General features: G+C 42.1%; 1 protein-coding gene across 4 annotated transcripts in view; it reads left to right on the forward strand.

The window, feature by feature from the left end:
• The window catches only part of ADAMTSL3 (ADAMTS like 3), a 279,815-nt gene that overhangs the window by 134,654 nt on the left and 125,101 nt on the right, over nucleotides 1-20,060 (forward strand). For all 4 annotated transcript variants that reach the window (XM_075133138.1, XM_048867324.2, XM_048867323.2 and 1 more), the window contains exon 6: nucleotides 8,028-8,264. In XM_075133138.1, coding sequence (XP_074989239.1) covers nucleotides 8,028-8,264 — 237 coding nt within the window. The remainder of the gene's footprint in view (nucleotides 1-8,027; nucleotides 8,265-20,060) is intronic.

Raw genomic sequence — 20,060 nt, forward strand, 5'->3', positions numbered from 1 at the left:
ACAAGAATACTGTGGGAGACCGTGTCAAAAGCTTTGCTAAAGTCAAGAAACAATACATCCACTGCTTTCCCTTCATCCACAGAACCAGTAATCTCATCATAAAAGGCGATTAGATTAGTCAGGCATGACCTTCCCTTGGTGAATCCATGCTGGCTGTTCCTGATCACTTTCCTCTCATGCAAGTGCTTCAGGATTGATTCTTTGAGGACCTGCTCCTTGATTTTTCCAGGGACTGAGGTGAGACTGACTGGCCTGTAGTTCCCTGGATCCTCCTTCTTCCCTTTTTTAAAGATTGGCACTACATTAGCCTTTTTCCAGTCATCCGGGACTTCCCCCGTTCGCCACGAGTTTTCAAAGATAATGGCCAATGGCTCTACAATCACAGCCGCCAATTCCTTCAGCACTCTTGGATCCAACTTGTCCGGCCCCATGGTCTTGTGCACATCCAGCTTTTCTAAATAGTCCCTAACCACCTCTATCTCCACAGAGGGCTGGCTATCTCTTCCCCATTTTGTGATGCCCAGCGCAGCAGTCTGGGAGCTGACCTAGTTAGTGAAGACAGAGGCAAAAAAAGCATTGAGTACATTAGCTTTTTCCACATCCTCTGTCACTAGGTTGCCTCCCTCATTCAGTAAGGGGCCCACACTTTCCTTGGCTTTCTTCTTGTGGCCAACATACCTGAAGAAACCCTTCTTGTTACTCTTGACATCTCTTGCTAGCTGCAGCTCCAGGTGCGATTTGGCCTTCCTGATATCATTCCTACATGCCCGAGCAATATTTTTATACTCTTCCCTGGTCATATGTCCAACCTTCCACTTCTTGTAAGGTTCTTTTTTATGTTTAAGATCCGCTAGGATTTCACCATTAAGCCAAGCTGGTCGCCTGCCATATTTACTATTCTTTCGACTCATCGGGATGGTTTGTCCCTGTAACCTCAACAGGGATTCCTTGAAATACAGCCAGCTCTCCTGGACTCCTTTCCCCTTCAAGTTAGTCCCCCAGGGGATCCTGGCTACCCGTTCCCTGAGGGAGTCGAAGTCTGCTTTCCTGAAGTCCAGGGTCCGTATCCTGCTGCTTACCTTTCTTCCCTGCGTCAGGATCCTGAACTCAACCAACTCATGGTCACTGCCTCCCAGATTCCCATCCACTTTTGCTTCCCCCACTAATTCTACCCGGTTTGTGAGGAGCAGGTCAAGAAAAGCGCCCCCCCCTAGTTGGCTCCTCTAGCACTTACGCCAGGAAATTGTCCCCTACGTTTTCCAAAAACTTCCTGGATTGTCTATGCACCGCTGTATTGCTCTCCCAGCAGATATCAGGAAAATTAAAGTCACCCATGAGAATCAGGGCATGCGATCTAGTAGCTTCCGTGAGCTGCCGGAAGAAAGCCTCATCTACCTCATCCCCCTGGTCCGGTGGTCTATAGCAGACTCCCACCACTACATCACTCTTGTTGCACACACTTCTAAACTTAATCCAGAGACACTCAGGTTTTTCTACAGTTTCGTACCAGAGCTCTGAGCAGTCATACTGCTCCCTTACATACAGTGCTACTCCCCCACCTTTTCTGCCCTGCCTGTCCTTCCTGAACAGTTTATAACCATCCATAACAGTACTCCAGTCATGTGAGTTATCCCACCAAGTCTCTGTTATTCCAATCACGTCATAGTTCCTTGACATCACCAGGACCTCCAGTTCTCCCTGCTTGTTTCCAAGGCTTTGTGCATTTGTATATAAGCACTTGAGATAACCTGTTGATCACCCCTCATTCCCAGTATGAGGCAGGAGTCCTCCCCTCACAGACATTCCTGCCTGTGCTTCCTCCCGGTATCCCGCTTTCCCACTTACCTCAGGGCTTTGGTCTCCTTCCCCCGGTGAACCTAGTTTAAAGCCCTCCTCACTAGGTTAGCCAGCCTTCTGGCAAAGATGCTCTTCCCTCTCTTCGTAAGATGGAGCCTGTCTCTGCCCAGCACTCCTCCTTCATGGAACACCATCCCATGGTCAAAGAATCCAAAGCCTTCTCTCCGACACCACCTGCGTAGCCATTCGTTGACTTCCACGATTCGACGGTCCCTACCCAGGCCTTTTCCTTCCACGGGGAGGATGGACGAGAACACCACTTGCGCCTCCAACTCCTTTATCCTTCTTCCCAGAGCCACGTAGTCCGCAGTGATCTGCTCAAGGTCATTCTTGGCAGTATCATTGGTGCCCACGTGGAGAAGCAGGAACATCTACTTTCTCTGATGTGCCATCTGGCTATCAGGGTCTGTGGATGACCGGTACTAGTGACTGGGACTTCTGACCTGTTGTGGTGTTTAGGAATCAGAAATGAATGGATAGGTCAGGAGTCAGCTGCTGGAGGCGGGGTCAGACAGGAAATAGGAGCTAAAGCCAAGGATCAGCGCTGAGTTGGAAGCCGAAGACCTTAGCCTAGGGTTGGCACCAGAGCAGTCAGTCACCAAGGTGACAGGGTTCAGGGGCAGAACAAGGCTGAGGGCAGGAACTGGGATGGGTCAAAGTTAGGAAACAGGATGAGGCAGGGAGTCAGGTTGCATATGGCAGAGTCTGTATCAGCAGCAAGCTAGGTTCCACTTGTTGCACAGATAATTTCCTATGTCTCTCTCCAGCTTAAATACCGCACCCAGCTCAATCAGGGACTCCAGAGATACTCCAGTCAGTTCCCTGTGGGTGGTACCTTTAGTGGAGCGTGAGGCCCTAGGGCTCCCAATTCTCCAGTCACTAGTAGAACCCTGCAGAATGGGGCACACAAGCACCTTGAATTGCTTTGATACCATGCACCCCAGCTTGGGCTTAACTTTCCACCACTGGGGCCAGAAGCCCAGGTTTCTGCTGGCAGAAGCTAGTGGAAACCATTTGAGTCAAGCCCAATGCATGCAAACATTGGATTCTGGAAATAAATCCAGTCACTCACCCTTTCAAGAGTAAAAGGGTAATATCAGTGCTACAACAGCTATGATCCCAAAATGAAAATACCATGTACAAGAAAATAACATAAGTAGTTTAAGTTGTCATAAACAAAAATGCAGCCAGCAAGTACTCAGGCACTAAAATAAACAAGCCACTATATAAATTATACATTTGGTGCATTCCTGATCTGGATAAACTCTGTGCCGTGTATAAAGAAATAATGCCTAGGCTCATTTGAACATATGTACTGTAACTCTACCTACACACTAATACAAAAAATTAAACATAAAATCTGTGACTCATCTTGCAAAAGCAACAACAGAAAAAAATACACATGCAGCATATAGAAAAAGGGAAGAAACATTTGAGACCCATCTGTGAGCATCTTTATGTAATAAATGGAGGGCTGCATTTTCGAAAGCTTGAGCAATCACAAAGTTAGAGCTATTGCGGGCACTCAGGATTTAAAGGATGATGCATTTAAAGGATTGATTTTGAGAATTAACAGTCTGGTTTATAAAATTGAAGTAGTTAGAGATTCAGGGTGAATTCCTAGTCCCACTGAAATCAATGAGTGTTTGAATTTTATATTTTAAAGTGACAGGTGGCCCCAAACTGGAACCTTGAATCTGAATCCCTTTGAATGTTATGGTAGTTCAGAACCTGATTGAGGTCTGAACCTGCCTTTACAGTTCTGGTTCTGTGCCATGTCTGGAAGGAGCCTAGTTTCCAATTTCAGTTCAGATGTGGCCAGAATCTCTCAAGGACCGCTGTTCTCCTGAGCTTTCAGCATAGATGATGGGAAAACTCCTGAGAAGAGTTGCTGTGGTGAGATTAGCACTTATTTGGGCTGAAATCTCAAGAAAAGAGCTCATGACATTTTGGCCCCACTGAATTAAAACCTGAACTCTAGTCCCGATTTTAGCTTGAATGCAACCCTCCAGCCTACATCTAATCCAGATCTGACCAATCCAGCGCGACTTTATTTAAAATGAATTGTTATACCTATAGTATTATTTTAAAAGAATACTTCTTCTATGAGCACAATTTTAGTTCAAAAATTAGGATTTTATACCATCTTCTTTCTGTGTTAGTAGGTGTTATTGTAAACCACATGAGAAATTCAGTATATATACTGCGTAAAACTGATTGTCTGCAAATGTAATTTTGCTACATGATACATTGCACCACTAAAATCTATATTGAGGAGTACAAATGAAGCACAACTTAATATATATGTGATTTTAATGAAAAGAACAAGAATCATTTTACCAGAAAATTGGTTTCATCTGGATTTCTAATAAAATAGTAGGAAGTTCACAAAACTCCAGCACTGTATGGAGGTCCCAGAGTAATATTCATGATATTTCAATCAGAAAATGAGTTTGAACAAAAGAAATCTACATTATAAACCTGCTTACCTTTTTTGATCATAACTCCGATTCCAGTTACTTGATTCCTTAAAAATGTATGCATGTGTCAAACCTTTTTATGGGTACTTCAGAGAAATAAACTATATAGGCTATTCATTATACGCTACCCAGTGAGATTTTCAATCTTTCTTAAGCCCTCTGTTTTATATTTCCATTTTCATATACACTGTTAAATTCTAATGCTATGATGTGCAGTATGTGGAAATGTTAAAGATAATCCCTTAGGGTCCTATTCATAGAACAAGTTGTTTGGGCCATTTCTGCATAAATTTTGTGTTCTTATGTGCCAGAAAGTCACGTTTATTTGCCAGAGTGACTTTCCCTGAGTCAGAAATAACACTATGTAGTAACAGAGATTTGCCCACACAAACTCCATTATCAACTTCCATTGTGCACAGATAATTCTTACACCTGTTCAAAATACAGTGCATTCAAATTCTGTCCTTTGCTTTCACATATTAATCACTAAGTAATGTTAACTTCATTGTACCCCACTCTGAGCATCTTGGCTGACCTATAAATATTTTTAGTCCAATAATATTTCTATCTGTATATCTCTCATCTATGTTCCTGTATCACTCACTTTTAATTTTAGCTGTAGCAATCATACCGCTGATGCACTTATCACCGTAGAACCTATGGCTCTCAGGCCACACGTAGCTGATTAGTGCAGTCACTTCCCTCAGGCCACCTTTCATGCCTGTTTTCTAAACTTTTGAACCTCTTTCCATTCACATCTTCTCTCCTTTCCTTTCTGTTTATCTAATCGCCCTCTTCCCACAAAATTGGAACTAACGTTTGCAAACCGTCATATTTTTCACAAATCATTATATTGTTCACTCTGCTTGTATCCTCTACATCCCTTTCTTCCCACCTCTTGTCTATCTTCTCTGTTTAGATTGTAAGCTCTGCTCTCTCCATATATGTGTACTGTACATAGCACAACAGGGCCCCAATCTTGGTTGGTCTCTAGGTGCTGCTATAATACAAATAGTAAATAATAAAAATGTAGTTCTTTGGGGTCACTCCTGGGGCACTTGTTGAGTCTCTGTTTCAGTAAAGCTGAAATGTGAGGCAGGTGGATTGAGCAAAGAAACAAGAGCTGCTATGGTTCCTTCATGTCCCTCCAAGTAGCCAAGAGAGAATAGGGAAAAAAGAGAAATATCTCTTCTTTCAAGCAGCAAGAAGTGAGTGGGAGGAAAAAGTAGCTGTTGTATAGTGTTGAGCTGGTGGGAGCTGCAAAATAACCGGTGAGTGATGTCTTGACATTATGATGTTTATGTCCTGACATTGCATCAGCACCTGGTGATTCATGAGTTGTAACAACATCATGTCACAACCCTGTCTAATGACATCACTCCCTAGTTATTCTGTGGGTGGCTGTCTATGCTTGTGTCTGTGTGATGGAAAGGTGGCTCTGCAGCTGCTTAGAGCTGAGTGGCACTGCTCTGTAGTCTGACGTGCAACTTCTAACTTGATTCAGAACTGACTTCCATAAGTTATTCTTCTCCTCTAGCTGCAACTGAATTTGCTGTGACAGAAGAGAACCGTGCTGTACCCATAAAAACTTCAGGGTCTCTTGACTCCTCTCTGCTCTTTAGGTTCTCTTCTGTGGAAGATACGAGACAGTCAAATTCTGTTGTCAATTATAACAGTGAAAGTCCTGTGAATTTCTCTGAAGTGGGAGTGCTGCACATGAGAGAAGAATTTGGTGCAGCATATGTATGATGTTATTTGAGGTAGCCTCTGCATATTCCCATTTGTAGGAATGTGCAGAGGCAACACACTCAAAGAGCTACAGTAATTGTTAAGTTTCAGAGTAGCAGCCGTGTTAGTCATTATTCGCAAAAAGAAAAGGAGGACTCGTGGCACCTTAGAGACTAACCAATTTATCTGAGTATAAGCTTTCGTGAGCTACAGCTAAGTAACTTCTCTTTTTCACTGACTGTGGATTTTCTAAGCAAATCTGACTCATAACTGCCAAATGAAATTGCCCTATGTTAAATACAATAATAATGCAATGTAGTAACATCTTTTTGAGCTACTTTCACTGATAAGGGTTAGCGCTGGATGAAGTTTCAAAGCACTGTCAGGGGTTTTACTGCATGGGACCCATTGACTTACAGAAGATGTTTGGCTAAAACTCTGCACACCAGTCTGAAACATTAAGGATTATTGTTTTAATAAAATATTTTACACGTTGTACAAAGAATCCAGTAACATAATTTGATTACTACTTCGTACTAAAACTAAAATAAACAAGGTAGAGCATTGCAAAGTGGTGTAGGCTAATGAAATGGCTTCTCTGCAGTTTGTCCTGCTGTATGCATGTGGTTGAGGCGGCGGCAAGAGGATGCCTTTAAAAGGGACTCATAATCGGAGAGGAAATCTTACCCTTCTCATATAAATCTCTCTTCCAGCTACTGCAAGCTGTAGCCAGTGCTGTGAAATGTAGTTGTAAATGCATTAGCATTTTCCAGGGAGGATTTAAATCCATCAATCTGAATGGCATTGATGCATTGTTCAGGTGCAGCACGGCTAGCTGACACTTAGCAACTAGTTCCTTGAATTTAGTTTACATGTCACAGTCTTTCATTTTTATGTCAAATGAAAATAAAACTTTGTTTGTTGGAATCAGTCTCACATACGGTATGTACGTGTGGTTGGAATTCTTGGAAGAATATGCATTCAGTCTAACATATAGACTTTTTGACACTGGCCATACTTTTAAATGGAGTCTTTCGTGAGAGATTGTTTGACACACCAAATTATTTTGTCAGATCCTTCCCAAAGTTCTTTTCATATTAATCTATGTATGCCTTCACTGCTGCCACTAGAATTTTATATTATGTTTGGGTTAAATGCTTACATGTACTAAACCTTTAAAAATCGTTTATTTAAATGTTTGTAAATGAAAAATTCCATATATTTAATAATTCAGCAGTATGTGCTTGGGGAACGAAGATATTGAGTTCTCTAAATAAAACTTAAATTACATGATCCATCATGACAAACTTGAGGTATGCTTTATTTTTAAAACTGTTTTCCCATGAAAAGGAGCATGTTTTTGTGTAAGATTATAGGACTGGGAATCAGAAGTTCTGGGCTCTACTCCTGATTCTGCCACTTGCTCCCTGTGTGAAAGTGGGCAAGCCACTTCACTTCTCTGTGTTTCTGTTTCTCTATCAGTAAAATGGGGCTAGTAAGCCATACCTTGTATGAAACTTCTTGAATTTATTGTAAAACACTTTGAGATCCTGAGGTGAAAAGGAACTATGAAAGTATGAAGTATTAAATATATTGGAGACCTCATCTTAGTGATTAAAAATATGTATTCTTTTAGAGCCAATTTTTACTACAGAATCCAATTTGAAAAACAATTTATTTGCTGTATGGACCATTGTAAAAAAGCTAGGGATATGAACTTGTGCCAGTGGGGTCACTATTGTGGTAACATGCTTTACACTGTAACCTTCACAGCAAATAGCGGATTAAGCAAAATAGATTGTTTTAATCCTTAAAGTAGGACCTCTAATATGGGCTGTCTGTTAGGTTGGGCCAATCCTTCTCCAAGCCAACGTGGGTAGTTTCTATATAATTCATCAGACACAATGATTGCAAATGAGAGGTGGTTTCTTTTTTTAAATGATTTCCTATTATTGTTTTTAGGACTGCCCTTCAGATGTTGGTGACTTCAGAGCAGAACAGTGTTCAGCCTACAATGATGTCAAGTACCAAGGACATTTTTATGAGTGGCTTCCTGTATATAATGATCCCAGTGCACCATGTGCCTTAAAGTGTCAAGCTTTGGGGAAACAATTGGTTGTGGAGCTTGCCCCAAAAGTACTAGATGGTACTCGCTGTAATATTGAATCCCTGGATATGTGTATCAGTGGAATATGTCAGGTATGTCAGTATTGTCTGTCTAAAGTGTCCTTTCATGAGACATTTTTCTTTTATTATAGAATATTAAGGCATGATGGAAGGCACATTTGTTTGGGTTTTGCATGTAAAATTGTTTTGTTCTGTTCTTGTTTATCTTTATACCCTGGAACATGACTACTAACATTTCTGTAGGCACTAGCAGTTCTTAAATACAACCCATTGTAGAAAGTTTTGTCTTCTACGTTTATTCATAAGCACCTAACTGTCATGGCCATAGATATTGTATAGGTTAATAATATTAAATAGCATCCATATTCAGAGCTTGGTTCTCAGACATCTAGCCAACTATAATCTGTGTACTCTATCAAAACGAGCTAGTTTGCTGTTCTCTAGTATGCCCATCACTCTGGCATCTGAGCAAATTGGATAAAATAACACTTGTTCTGAAGGAGTGTATTCTTCACTCTAGTCTTGTATTTCATTAAGGCCTCGCTCCTGTCCCCACTGAAGCAATAACAGGCTTGCTATTAACTTCTGTGGCTGCAGGATTGGGGTAATATGTGTGTTATTCCTATTATTTATTTCTAGGGAAGCATTCCTAGCCTGTGCACCAAGTCTTCTTATTGTGAGAAGGCTTTCACAAAGACATGCTTCTGTATAGTAAGATCCAGGGAACTTCTCATTTATGGACAGAAATTCTATAGTAGAAGACCTGGCACTGAGAGAGCTTTACCCACAGCACCCAGAACCATATGTGAAGCTCTGTCAGACACCAAATTCCTGCTTAACATGGCTGCTGTGGTGTGCCTTGAAGAGAGAGCCAATGCCTGGCTGTCAGGGCCCAGCCCAGGGAGTGTTCTGTAGATTAGGAGCAAGACTAACATTGGAGTGAATCTAGTATTGGCTTGGAAATGAGTGTAGCACCCACGGCATCAGAGTGAAATTTTGCTGTTGGTCTGTATTAGCTGGCAGGTGGTCCACTGCTTGTAGAACCGAATGAAACTTTCTTGTGGCTTTTACTTTCATATCCAGGTTTAGCCCATTGCAGTATCCGAGCCGAGTGGTGATGAATGCATGGATCTCCATGGCTAGGCCTGGAACCCAAAGATGTACACAGCATTTCTGGCTAATGTTATTATGTGGGTGTCCTGGAATAGCAAGACATCCAGCAGGGCCTCAGTACTGTGTGCTACCTTGACAATCCAGGGACAAATATGCATGATGGGGGGATGCCATAGCTTTGCATTGTTCTTTAAAAAACTTCCCTCTTACCTTAATCATCTCTTCTCCTCTCTGCTTTTGTTTTAGCCATCTGATACTCATTCAGGTGTGCAACCCTCCTGGCTCCACTCATGTTCCTTCCCCGCTCCCTCTAGCCTACCCAGTATACACCCCTTCTCCTTACTTGGAAACTACCCAGGCTGAGAGGCTTCTGGAGGTGGGTGGGGGATGGTGGTGCACAGGCAAGTGAGCTCCACTAGTGCATGGAAGGGGTGAAATAAACGTACAAAGGGTGCTCTGCATGCATAGTTATATGAGGCATTATTTGGGCCACTGTGGGTAATACTTCTTAGTGGCTCAACCAGAACCTACTCACCTGTTTTACTTAGGACAATGTTGAGAATAACTTTTCTTGTTGTGTACTGTAGAACTAGCTGTTCCAAGAAGCAATCGTTCCAGGTGTTGAGAATCATTGTAGAAGGGATAGTCAGTATGTGCTATGCCTAAGCTAATAGATTTTTAGGATAATTTTACTAGGCGCAATAATATATATAATTGGAATTATATCATCCATGCAAGCAAAAACAGAAGAAGAAAAGAATGGTCATATTTGAGGTTTGCCAGCCTTGCCAGTTTCCCATTAGCAAAGGAATATTGTGCCCCTGGTTTAATGTATAGTACACATTTATATAGCATGGATATGGTATTGCAATTAGACTCCTTCTCTCTGCAAGTGGCTATTGCTATATTAAATGCCTAAAACTTGTGTGACTTAGAAATGCATGACACGGCCTGATGAGTGAAGTAGTTCTGTTATAGGGGAAAATTTGACACATTTGGCAAAAGACTGGTGCATGGATTACAGCAACCCTAGTATGTGATCTGGACCTTACTGTTGGTTTTATGTGACTTTTATGTATTCTGTACTCCCAATACCAGTCACGCCAACACATAATTCATCCGCTGCCTCTGAAATAGAAAAACAATTTTATACAGTGATCCCATTAAAGAGTCAGCATTTGCCAACAGAACCACACAGTGGTCTCTGATACTGCCCCATTTCCCCTTATCTTTGAAATAGAAGTTAACTGTAGTAACTGTGGGAGCAGTTGGCAAATATTGATTTTTATTATTTTTTTTAGTGGTATCTCCAGTATTTAGAGCAGCTTTCATCTTGGAGGATGACAAAGTGCTTCACAGAGTATCACTGAGGTGCCCAGAGTATCATTTAAACACAACCACTGCTGTTGGGGTGCAGAGTGGCAGGCATGTGGGATATAAGACACTGCAAGCAGCACAGAAGGGTGTGTTTTGCCAGGATTTTGGGGCTCTCACAAAGAACGCCATGGGACTTCCAGTGTCTACTGTAAATTCCTACCCTCTCCCCAAGTATGCTGCATGGAGTTTATATATCTGAGAAGTTTGAATCCAGCCTACCAGTATTTGAACTTGTGGAGAACAATTTAAATATATATTTATAAGAGCTTCCCTGAGTGTCTCTTTCTAGTATCACGAGGTGCTCCTATGCTCTGTATGGCTGACACCAAGTACTTTGAGCTATATATGTTCAGTTATTAGAATAACCCAGATGGTAGTGTTAGTGTAATTCCTGAGACAGGCAGAGGGAGCCCTGTTACATAGTTAAAGGTAATGGAATGACCCAAGAACTCTTCTTCATCGTGCCTCTTTTCATTATTGTTTCTACTAATTTAAGTGCGAAGATTCTTCAGCATCTGTTGGGGGAAAAAATAAATGCTTAGAACACTAGTGTGCCCTGTGCTATGACTTGTGGGTTTGGGTCCAGTGCTTCCTAATTTCATCCAACCTCAATAAACTGTTAGACACTTTTTCTCTGATCCCTCTAAGTTACTGCTTATTGCCACAGTATTTGTGCACAAACATAAGATTCCCTCTTTCGCCTGCTCTTGCTGCTGAAATCCTTTTGTGATGGCACAACCCAGTATGGGCTTTTGCTCCATAGAGAGAATAAAAATCAAAATGTATTATACTTTGGTGAGGTATGGAATGAATAGTTTAAAGCAGTGGTTCTCAACCAGGAGCCCGTGGCCCCAGGGGGGCCCGCATGCAGGTTTCAGAGGGTCTGCCAAGCAGGGCCGGCATTAGACTTGCTGGGGCCCAGTACAGAAATCTGAAGCCCCATCCCATTGGGCTGAAGCCCGGGGCCACATGCCCTGCCATCCAGGGCTGAAGTCAAAGCCTGAGCCACTTAGGTTTGTGGGTTCCCCTGTGGCATGGGGCCCTAGGCAATTGCCATGCTTGCTACCCACTAACGTGTGCCCTGGCTTTTATATGAAGAAAAGCAATTGTTGTGGCACAGGTGGCCTGTGGAGCCTTTATAGCATGGCGGGGGGGGGAGGGGCTCAGAAAGAAAAAGGTTGAGAACCTGTGGTTTAAAGGATTTATTAACTTGTAGTTCTTGTTTCATTAGTACTTGAACTCTCTTATTAAAGAAGTGTGACTAATTGATGTCCTTACTTCTTACATCTTGAATCATATTGAATGACAGGACATTGCATTTATTGTGTAATAATATCAATTGCTGTAAAAGTTGGGAGTGGAATTTTTTTTGGTATGGGGCAAAAGGGAGGTTGCTCTAGTAAAAAGTAATATTTGGAGGCTTCCTCAGAAGCTGACACAAATGTTTCTCGATACCTCTACTTAAGCAGGGAAAATAAACAAATTGCTATATAATCTTTCCTGAAAAATGTGGTTGCGTAGTCAACAGCTGTTAGGGAGAGAGACAGCACAAGTTGTGATTCTCCACAGTTGTTGCTATAAGATCAGTCTGTTGAGTCCTGACATATACTTGGCATAGACTGCAAATACCTTGGCAAGTGTTTTTATAGTTAACTCATCTAAATAAACATGTCACACTGCTGATGTGGAGATCTTTGCTTTTGTGCCTGGGAGCACTAAAAACTAGTATGAGGCGATGGGCCTGCCTGATTCTCTTCTCCAACTATTCCTGTTTTTGCTCATTTAGTGTCTTAAAATGTTGGCAAGTTTTATAAGATCTCAGCCTTGTTAACATAAGCATGATTTCACTTCCATCTGTTTTCATATTCTTGTTAGGGTTGATCTGGTTCACTAATTCTCTCATTCAACCCAGATCCTAATATACTCTCCTTAGTACAGTACATATTTACTGTAGCATTAAATCAGTGTTGTCCAGCTTGATTTCTCATTCACTAGATGTACTTCACGTAACAGATGGATTCAAACTAAATAAAACCCCTTATCAAACAAAAACATGAGACCACAAAACTGCTCTCTGGATAAGAGAGGTTTGGTGCTTCTGGGAGAGTAAAATCTGAGGAGAATGCAGCAAGGAAAAGCTTCTGGGGAAAACCATTAAGTTATTTTGGGGGCTGCTTGAGGCTCACCTCAGCCAAACCATTCAATCATGTCTTCGTTTGCCACTGCCTAGCTCCTGCTACCAAAGAAAATATCTGGAGCTCTTATGTTAAACAGGAATGAGTCAAAGTTCTGCTGTCAAGAAGATTTTCACACTTAACTTCTGATACTTAGCTGGTCTCTGTACATGAGCACAGCAGCACAATTCCTACCTTACTTCTCCCTATAATGTGTTCCTGCTGTGTCCGTCTGGGTGCGGGAGGTCTGTGGGCAGGGAGGTTTAAAAAAAATCTGCGTGTCAGAAACATGTGGGCAGCATTTAACCAGTGACAATCCCTGTATCAGGGCCAACCCTTCATTTTGGTTTTTGTGTTTGTGGTTTGTTTTTTTGTTTTTTTTTAACTCATGAAGCCATATTTTGTCTGCCAAACACAGAAACCTTACTCATTTCACCACCTGGCACTGATAATCTTCCCAACCTGAAACAATACTTTTGGAAGCATGTATGTGCATCTGCTGAAAGACTGGAGTCCTAATGAATAACCAGGGCAGTTTTGTCACAAACTGGTCAAAACTGATATAAACTCTCAGCTGAACTTTCCATCAAGTGTCAGCCAGTCTGTGGTCTAAAAGAAAGACAGTTACTGTGCTATATTTTGTAGCATATGGTATAAATTTAGCTGTCATGTGGAGTGCCATCAACGTCTGCCATATTAGTTCTGTGCTGGGTATGTCATGCACCTTTCACACTTGCCACATAATAATAATAATAATTAATAATAAAACACACTTTGACCCAGGTGTAAATATTTCTTGGTTTGATCTCTTAAATATGGTTATCATAAGCTGTTAGAAGTCTGTCCTGCCTGTTTTCTATGCTTAATTCTTAAAATCAGATTGAATTAGTCATCTGATCTGAACCTGACTTCCTTCATTCTGAATGTTATTTCTTCAGAGTGCTAGTCTGAGGTATTTTGTGTACTTTCCCTTTGGGTTTGTTTGTTAATGTGCAACTATTTTCACTAAGGGCTTGTTCAATCTCAGATGTAACTTTCAAGAAATATTTTGAAAAAGGGCTTGTTTCCTATTTTGCTTTCTTATGTCTAAAGAAGCACAGAAAATATTTTGATTTAATTTGTTTTTAATAGATTTTTTGTTTTTGTTTTTTTAACCTTAAAATATCAAGTATCTCCAGTCCGTTCTTTACTGGGTTTGCTGGAGCACTTGACTGGAATCTGAGTTTGTATATATTATTATTCTCACACTGTAATTGATGGGGAAGTAGTGTTGAGGTTTCACCAAAAATGTCCCTTTTCCAAAATATTAATTGGTCTTAGTACTTAATTGCTAACAAAAATAAATAAAGTTGCTCTTGGCTTTTGTGATGCCACTGGTTCTCTAGTTCTCCTAGATACGTGTAGGCTATAGAGAAGCTGAATTTCTAATTAAGAAAAACAGCAGGAAATAAAACCTTTCATGTCTTCTTTATGCTGCAGAAAGAAGCAAAAAAAGGCACAAGTCCTCTTCCTCATCCTCTTAGTAGTTCAACTTAAAGCAAGTTACCGATGGGAAGAATTGATTTCATGGTGCTTTGTGCTAAGATAGCCTTTATGCCAAAATCATATTCTCTTTGTGAGCTGCATTAGCTGCATTATGCAGCAAATATGGGTCAGGAGCTAACCACATGTTGGAGTATAAAGAATCCCAAAAAGTATCAGTTAAATGGATTGGTCCATAACAGACCTCAGTTAAAATATGTTTCAGATATACGTTTATGTAAATCTGGTAGGAAAATTTTGCCACTAATATGCATGGAAATAATGTCTGTGTATTCCTTGTCTTTGTTATTATTTATATTACAGTCACAAATAGAAGTGTCAACTGTGATCAGGGACCCCGTTGTTCTAAGTACTATACATCCACATAGTAAGACAGAGTCTCTGCCCTGAAGAATTTACAATCTAAATAGACAAGAAAGGCCAAGGCTGGCTGAAGATTTATTAACTTCATTTTAATGATTGGGATCTGAGGCACTTGCATATCGCCACGCAGGAAGTCTATGGCAGAGTTAAGAACTCAGCCCAAATCCGTTGAATCCCGACCCAGTGCTTTAATCACGAGACCATCCTTCCTCTCATTTTTTTTTTCATAGCGTGTAAAGGTTTGGGGCATATACAATTAAAAATGCTCTCCTTGGTGCTGCTTCGCATTGTCTCAAAATATAACCACTTCCCAAGGTGGGTCTGTCTACTTTGGAGCTGGAGGTGTCGTTCCCTGCTCGTGTACATGTATGCATGCCAGCTTTGATCAAGCTAGCAAGCTGAAAGTAGCAGTGTAGTTGCAGTAGGGCAGGTGGAGGGATGGATTAGCCATCCAAGTGACGAACTAGGGTCTTGGATGGGATTGTACTTGGTGCAGCGAGGCTTTCCCACCACCTATCCTGCAGGGGCTGCACAGCTATTTCTAGTGTGCTGAAGCAATCAAAGTCAGTGCATGTAGGCTTACCTGAACTGGAAGCCAGATCTCCAGCTCCAGCGTAGACGTAACTGGATCTGTGAGGAAATATCTTTTGATTGAAGTATATTATCTTTTGAATGGACCTCTAAATTCAGGCAGTTTCTTTGTATTCTCAGCCTGAATTTTTATACACACAACAATAAAATAATACATTACCGTGTGTGTGTGTGTGTGTGTGTGTGTGTGTGTATATGTAAATACTGTACTAACATCCAAAAGTGCCTGCAGTGTGAACTCCCCGGGGTGTGTATATACAGTGATTCACATCAGACACCGTTCACCAAGCATCACAAAGCGCTTATGGTGAAGGCATTTAAGGTGTTAATAAGGCATTTTTAAGGTCTTTCAGAAGCCCTTATTTATATTTTGTGCCTAGTAACTTTCTACTTTTGCTTGACATTGTAACTTTTTGCCAGATACCTTGTTTTCCAAACTACTGTTGCTAATGCTGGAGTATTGCCTCCAGGCACTTTTACTTCCTACCACTTTATCCCTTCTTTCTATAAAGCTGTCAAATATGTAGTGGATTCCCTCTGATCTCTGATTTGTCTTATCCACACTTTTCTTATCTAAGAGACTGCTAGTACTCAGTTTGCTATGTTTTCTTTTGTTTGGGGGGGTTGTGTTAGCTTTGCACAGATGTGGTTGTAGGTCCCAGTTCAGCGAGGTACTTAAGCATGTGGGTAGTGGCATTTCCTTCAGTGGCACAGCTCAGATGGTTAAAGTTAGGTACATGCTTAAGTATATTGCTGAATTGGGATCTTAATCACCTTCAAATCTCTCTAAGCCAAATTTGCCTTAATATAAAGTAAAAGTGTATGCACCCAATCAGAAAAGCAGGAGACAGAGTAATCTGAATTCTGTATATTTATTTAGTTAGTTAGTTGACAGCATTCTTATAGATTAACCACATTGGGCCAAAACCCACTCCCACTGAGTTCAATGGAATCCTATTGTACTATCCTGTATATTTATGAACTGGAAACAGCGGTGTGTGGGAAGGGGCACTTGCTCCAATAGTGGGTCCTGTAATCTCAGAGCTGCCCCTAGTGCTTTAATATGTTCTTTCATAAAAATTGAATAGTTTTGAAATACTCGGTTTTATTTGATGGAAGTGGATTTAATGTTCTGGAACACATTCTTTAGCTTCTTGCCTTCATATATAAAATGTTGCAAAATATGTGGGAAGTCTTTTGAGGACTCTCTTAGTACGCAGTGAATATTTGGTATTGCATTTCTTTTTCTTCTGTTTTCTTCATTGCTTAACATTCCTTTCCCCGGTATTGAGGACAGAGGGATTTGGGCATCTGATTATGTCTCTTGATGGTAAACCCCATTAATCTGGTTTATGTTATGCTCCTATTCCCCAAGCCTCAAACCTCATTTTTTCTTTCCCTGCCTTCTTTATCTCTCAACCCCCAACTTCCTTGCCCCATACATACATGAGAGGCCACATTCACTCCAGGGAAATTTTCTTAACATTTCCCACTGCCGCTAATATCAGTCCAGTTCCACGAGGTGGGAGGGAGGGGGGTGTTGGAAGCCCAAGAATAGACAGCCCATTGGTATCTGAAGCCATTTTAATGCTGTGTCATGTATTCATGCCCAAAGCAGTGTGGCATGACTGAAAGGTACTGATATCTGAAAACAGAGCATATTAATCTTGTGTCTCTCACTGAGTTACATCTCCAGTGAAACCAAAACCAAAACTTTTAAATGTCTGTGGCAGCTAATGAGCCATCCAAACTAGGGATAACACTGGTGGAGGTGATGTGCTATTAATGATGGCAGGAAATTATTAGATATTTTCCTTAATGTATGCAGGTCTTGTTATCTGTCCATCTTTTTACGGGGACTGAGTTGCTGATCTTCAGTGTGGAGAAGGAGCTTTGTGAGCCTTTTCTCCATGTTCTACTTGACTTTTATTTCACCCATTTTAGAAATAAGCGTCAAAGTCAGATTCAGGACTCACATAAGTAACTGAAAACATATAAAAATTATTAGGATTCCAAACAGGAGAGTTAGGGCTCCCTGAAACAACCAGTTTCCTGTGCCAGAGAAATTGAAAAGGTTACTTAGCCACTTCCATAAAGAACTTGGCTCTGTGGGGAAGATATGCGATTTGTTCTAAGTGGCTAGCACGATCTATTACCTCATTGGTGTTGTCTGGTATATACACACAGCAGTCTTTTCCAATGAGAGCACAAGTCCCTCCTTTTGCCGCCAGCACTATGTCCAAGGCCTGACGGTTTTGGAGGGCCATCTGTCAGATTGCCCTTGTTTCTTTGGCCAGGGCTCTTAAACTTTCTCCGGTTTCATTTGCCATTGTTTCAACTACTGCTTATAACCTTAGGAGCCTTTTTGCATGGTGTATTACTCCCCCTAATGGTATGAAGGAACCGCCAATGGCCTCTTCCCAGGTTAAGGGGCTTATGTTATTTACATATCATTGGGCATCTGTTAAGTCCCTTCTTTTATGCCTGAAATTGCGGAGGCATTCTCGAGGGAAGGTTCCTAGCACTCGGAATTGTGGGAAGAGTCGGGCGGGATAGCAGATTTCTGACCAATTAGCTGGTAGTGCGGTATAAGCTCTGGTCCCACACACCCAGTGATGGCCTATTAAGGCCGGGAAGGGTCGGTTGCACCCATTTGTCATATAGGTGTTTGCAAAGGAGGAGGAGTATCCCCCAAAGGGTACAGGGTAATTCTCCTTACAAGGAGTGGTGTTATTTGCATGACTGTAGGGGGAACATGAGGTTGATTTCTCTGTTTGAATTCATATCTCCATACCCGGCCCGCCACTTTTTAGTCTTGTTTGAATAATCCCATACACCATTGGCCACAATATGCTGAAGGCAATGGCTTTTCCCCAGATCCAGCCCTGTCCCATTACACACCCAACACCAATGACCTTTTCCCTCCACCACACTTATCCATTTAGATGCATTTATTCCCACCGCTTCCCAAGTGTCATTGCTGTTCCATATTTTGTTAAACGGACGAGGCCCTCCAGTGAGGTCTAGGGACTTGCGTGAGGTAGCCAGGACAGGAACACCAGTTTGAGAGTGGGCTGGGATGTGGCTGCAGACCCAGCAATTAGAAATATTAAGGGCCTGAGCTATCCACACCTGCTGCTGAATAAAAGAATTGTCATTGTGGTCTCCCCAAACCATAAGATACTAGCAGCCGAGGAACAGCGTCTGCTTCTGGCAACCCTTATGAGAGCGTAGATTGTAAGGCATTGCAGACTGTTCCTCTACGTCTTCTTCTGGAGTCAAAATTGACTCTGCGTTGTCCTGAGGTGATGATTGGTTCTCTGAGTATGGTGCCTTCTTACACTGTGAAGCATGTATCCACGCTGCGATGCCAGATAGTTTAACAGCCGTCTGTGTAGTAAGCAGTATCTGATGAGGACCCTTCCACCGGGGCTCCAAGGCGTGCTTTCGATGATGGCGCCGTACATAGACCCAATCACGTGGCTCGAGGTTGTGGCAAGCGTCGGAGGTGGGTTCCGTGGGCCAGGCAGCTCGAACCTGTGAATGGAAGTGACTTACAGCTTGCATTAGTCCCTTGCAATACTGAAGGAGCGCTCTGTGAGTCAAGTTAAAATCTGGAACGGGAGTAATGGTAGTCATAGCTCGCATAGGGCGTCCCATAACAATTTCAAAGGGACTTAATTTATGCCTTTGGGATGGAGTGGATCTCATGTCCATAAGGGCTTATGGTAAGGCTACTGGCCAGCTTAATCCTATGGAGTCACAAATTTTAGCAAGCTTATTCTTAAGTACACCATTTCGTCTTTCAACTGCACCTGCACTCTGTGGATGGTAGGGACAGTGCAACAGGTGTCTGGTATGCAATATACGGTCCAGGTGTTGAACAAGTTGTCCAGTAAAATGTGTACCCCGATCACTGGACAGAGTAGTACGAATTCCCTTGGCAGGCATAATATGATTTAACAAACATTTGGCAACAGACAGTGAGTCAGCCTTGCGACAAGGAAAGGCTTCAATCCAACCAGAAAATAAACATACCATAACCAATATAAATTCATATTGTTGACACCTAGGCATTTGTGCAAGAACGGTGCTTGAGGAAGGCCCCGGAACCCCTGGGCCACTTTTACAGGTTTACCAATATTATGGCTTTGGCAAATGGTACAGGCTGCACAGTGGCGGGCTGCAAAACAGCTAAAATGGGTCGGGGGCCACCATCCTGTCTTTGTTACAGCAGAGACCATCCCCTCCTTTCCGACATGCGAAACACTGTGTAGCAGGACGGCCAGAGATGGGTAGAGTGAAAAGGGGGCTACAAAGGCGCCAGTAGGCGAGCGCCAAAAGGAATCGGGATGTAGAGAGCAACCTTGGGCAACCCAAGGTTTCTGGGGCAGAGTCTTGGAGCAGGGTGAGGTCAGTGAGGGACCAGGAGGGTAAGAGGAAAGCGGAGAACAAGGGAATCAGACATTTCGACTAGGCACGCTGCAGCAGCCACAGCACGCAGGCAGGAGGGTAAGCCTTGGGCAACAGGGTCTAAAGTGGCAGAGAAATAAGCCACTGGGCAGTTCTTTTCTCCATGCATCTGAGTGAGAACTCCAAGTGCAGACCCAGATTGTTCATGACAGAAAAGGGTAAAAGGCTTAGAACAGTCAGGCAGCCCTAAAGCAGGGGCAGAAGCCAAACCCTGTTTGAGGGAAACAAAGGCAGA

This window comes from Caretta caretta, chromosome 10 (assembly GCF_965140235.1).
Source record: "Caretta caretta isolate rCarCar2 chromosome 10, rCarCar1.hap1, whole genome shotgun sequence".
NCBI classification, from domain to species: Eukaryota; Metazoa; Chordata; order Testudines; family Cheloniidae; genus Caretta; species Caretta caretta.